The sequence below is a fragment of the Lepidochelys kempii genome, chromosome 1 (genome assembly GCF_965140285.1).
Source record: "Lepidochelys kempii isolate rLepKem1 chromosome 1, rLepKem1.hap1, whole genome shotgun sequence".
NCBI classification, from domain to species: domain Eukaryota; kingdom Metazoa; phylum Chordata; order Testudines; family Cheloniidae; genus Lepidochelys; species Lepidochelys kempii.
Genome location: NC_136380.1, coordinates 4,464,934 through 4,466,407, shown reverse-complemented (window position 1 = coordinate 4,466,407; position 1,474 = coordinate 4,464,934). Strand labels below are relative to the sequence as shown.

At 45.7% G+C, this 1,474-nt stretch overlaps 1 protein-coding gene across 1 annotated transcript; it reads left to right on the top strand.

The window, feature by feature from the left end:
- The first annotated feature begins 310 nt into the window (after positions 1-310).
- LOC140916242 (olfactory receptor 52P1-like) lies at positions 311-1,249 on the top strand. The gene has a single exon (XM_073357640.1). It carries the CDS (start codon positions 311-313, stop codon positions 1,247-1,249), a length of 939 nt encoding a protein of 312 aa, XP_073213741.1.
- Positions 1,250-1,474: the final 225 nt, after the last annotated feature.

Sequence of the window (1,474 nt, the reverse complement as noted above, 5' to 3'; positions counted from 1 at the left end):
AAGCTTTTCCCTCCAATGGGAATACATATCGCAGTTATTGACATTGAAGTTCATCTGCCATCATATAACCCGTTCACCTGGCTTGGTTAGCGCCATCTAACACCTAGTCTGGACTTAACTATTATCTGAATATTCTGGTGCCATCTGTAAACGTTGGCAACGCAATGCTCACACCCTGTTTAGATTGTTAATAACTATAAAATATTTACTGTAGTATTTGTTATAAAGCATGTAACCCCCCTTATTCTGCTTTTCTCCCTTCACAGGCATCTTAACCTTTTATGACCTCAATCAATGTATCAGCCACCTCATGGCAGCTTTCAACCTCACCCCTTCTGACTCTTCAATATTCATTCTCGCAGGCATCCCTGGACTGGAAGCTGCTAACGCCTGGATGTCCATCCCTTTCTTTACCTTCTACATTATCACCCTGTTGGGAAATTTCATGGTTCTGTTTGTTGTAGGCAAAGAGCAGACCCTGCACAAGCCGATGTACCTGCTGATCTGCATGCTGGCGCTCACAGACATTGGCATGTCTACCTCTGTAGTGCCTAAAGCACTGCTTATATTTTGGTTCAATTTGAAAGTAATTACTATGGATGGCTGTCTCACCCAGATGTTCTTTCTTCACGCGATTGCTGTTATGCACTCAGCCATTCTTGTGACAATGGCCTTTGATCGCTACGTTGCCATATGTGATCCTCTGAGATACACCACCATCCTCACCAATGCACGAATAGCTAAGCTAGGGCTTGTGGGTTTGACAAGAGCTGTTCTCTTCGTTCTGCCTGAGCCCCTGTTCTTGAGGAGGCTGCCATTCTGTGCCAACCACATTGTCCCCCACACGTACTGCACGCACATGACTGTGGCAAAAATGTTGTGTGGGGACATCACAGTCAACAGGATGTACAGCTCAGTGACAGCATTTGTAGTCATTGGGTTAGACCTGACACTCATTGCCTTATCCTATGGTCTGATCATCAGGACCATCCTCAGAATCTCCTCCAAGAAAGCCCACCTGAAAGCCCTCAACACCTGCACAGCCCACATTTGTGTGATGCTGACGTCTTATACTCCCTCCCTCTTCTCCATTCTGACACAGCAGTTTGGTCAGGGCATTGCTCCCAACGTTCACATTATCCTGGCTAACCTATATTTCATCGCCCCCCCCATGCTCAACCCTATCATTTACGGGGTCAAAAGCAAGGAGCTTCGTGACAAAGTGGGCAAATACACCTGCAGAAAGTGATCACTGGGTACCACTGACTTTAAACCTGCATGACAAGAGGAGGAAGGATATCTCCTCATCAGTCAAGGATAATTTGATTCCACGTTGGCTGAGCTCAATATTGTGGGAGTTCACAGTCTGAGAACTTCCTCATACCTAAGATCTTACAAATCCATGACCAAGCACTGTTTTGTCCATTTCTGAGTTCCCTCTCTCTGACCATTATCTGATTTCTTTCAGCATCAC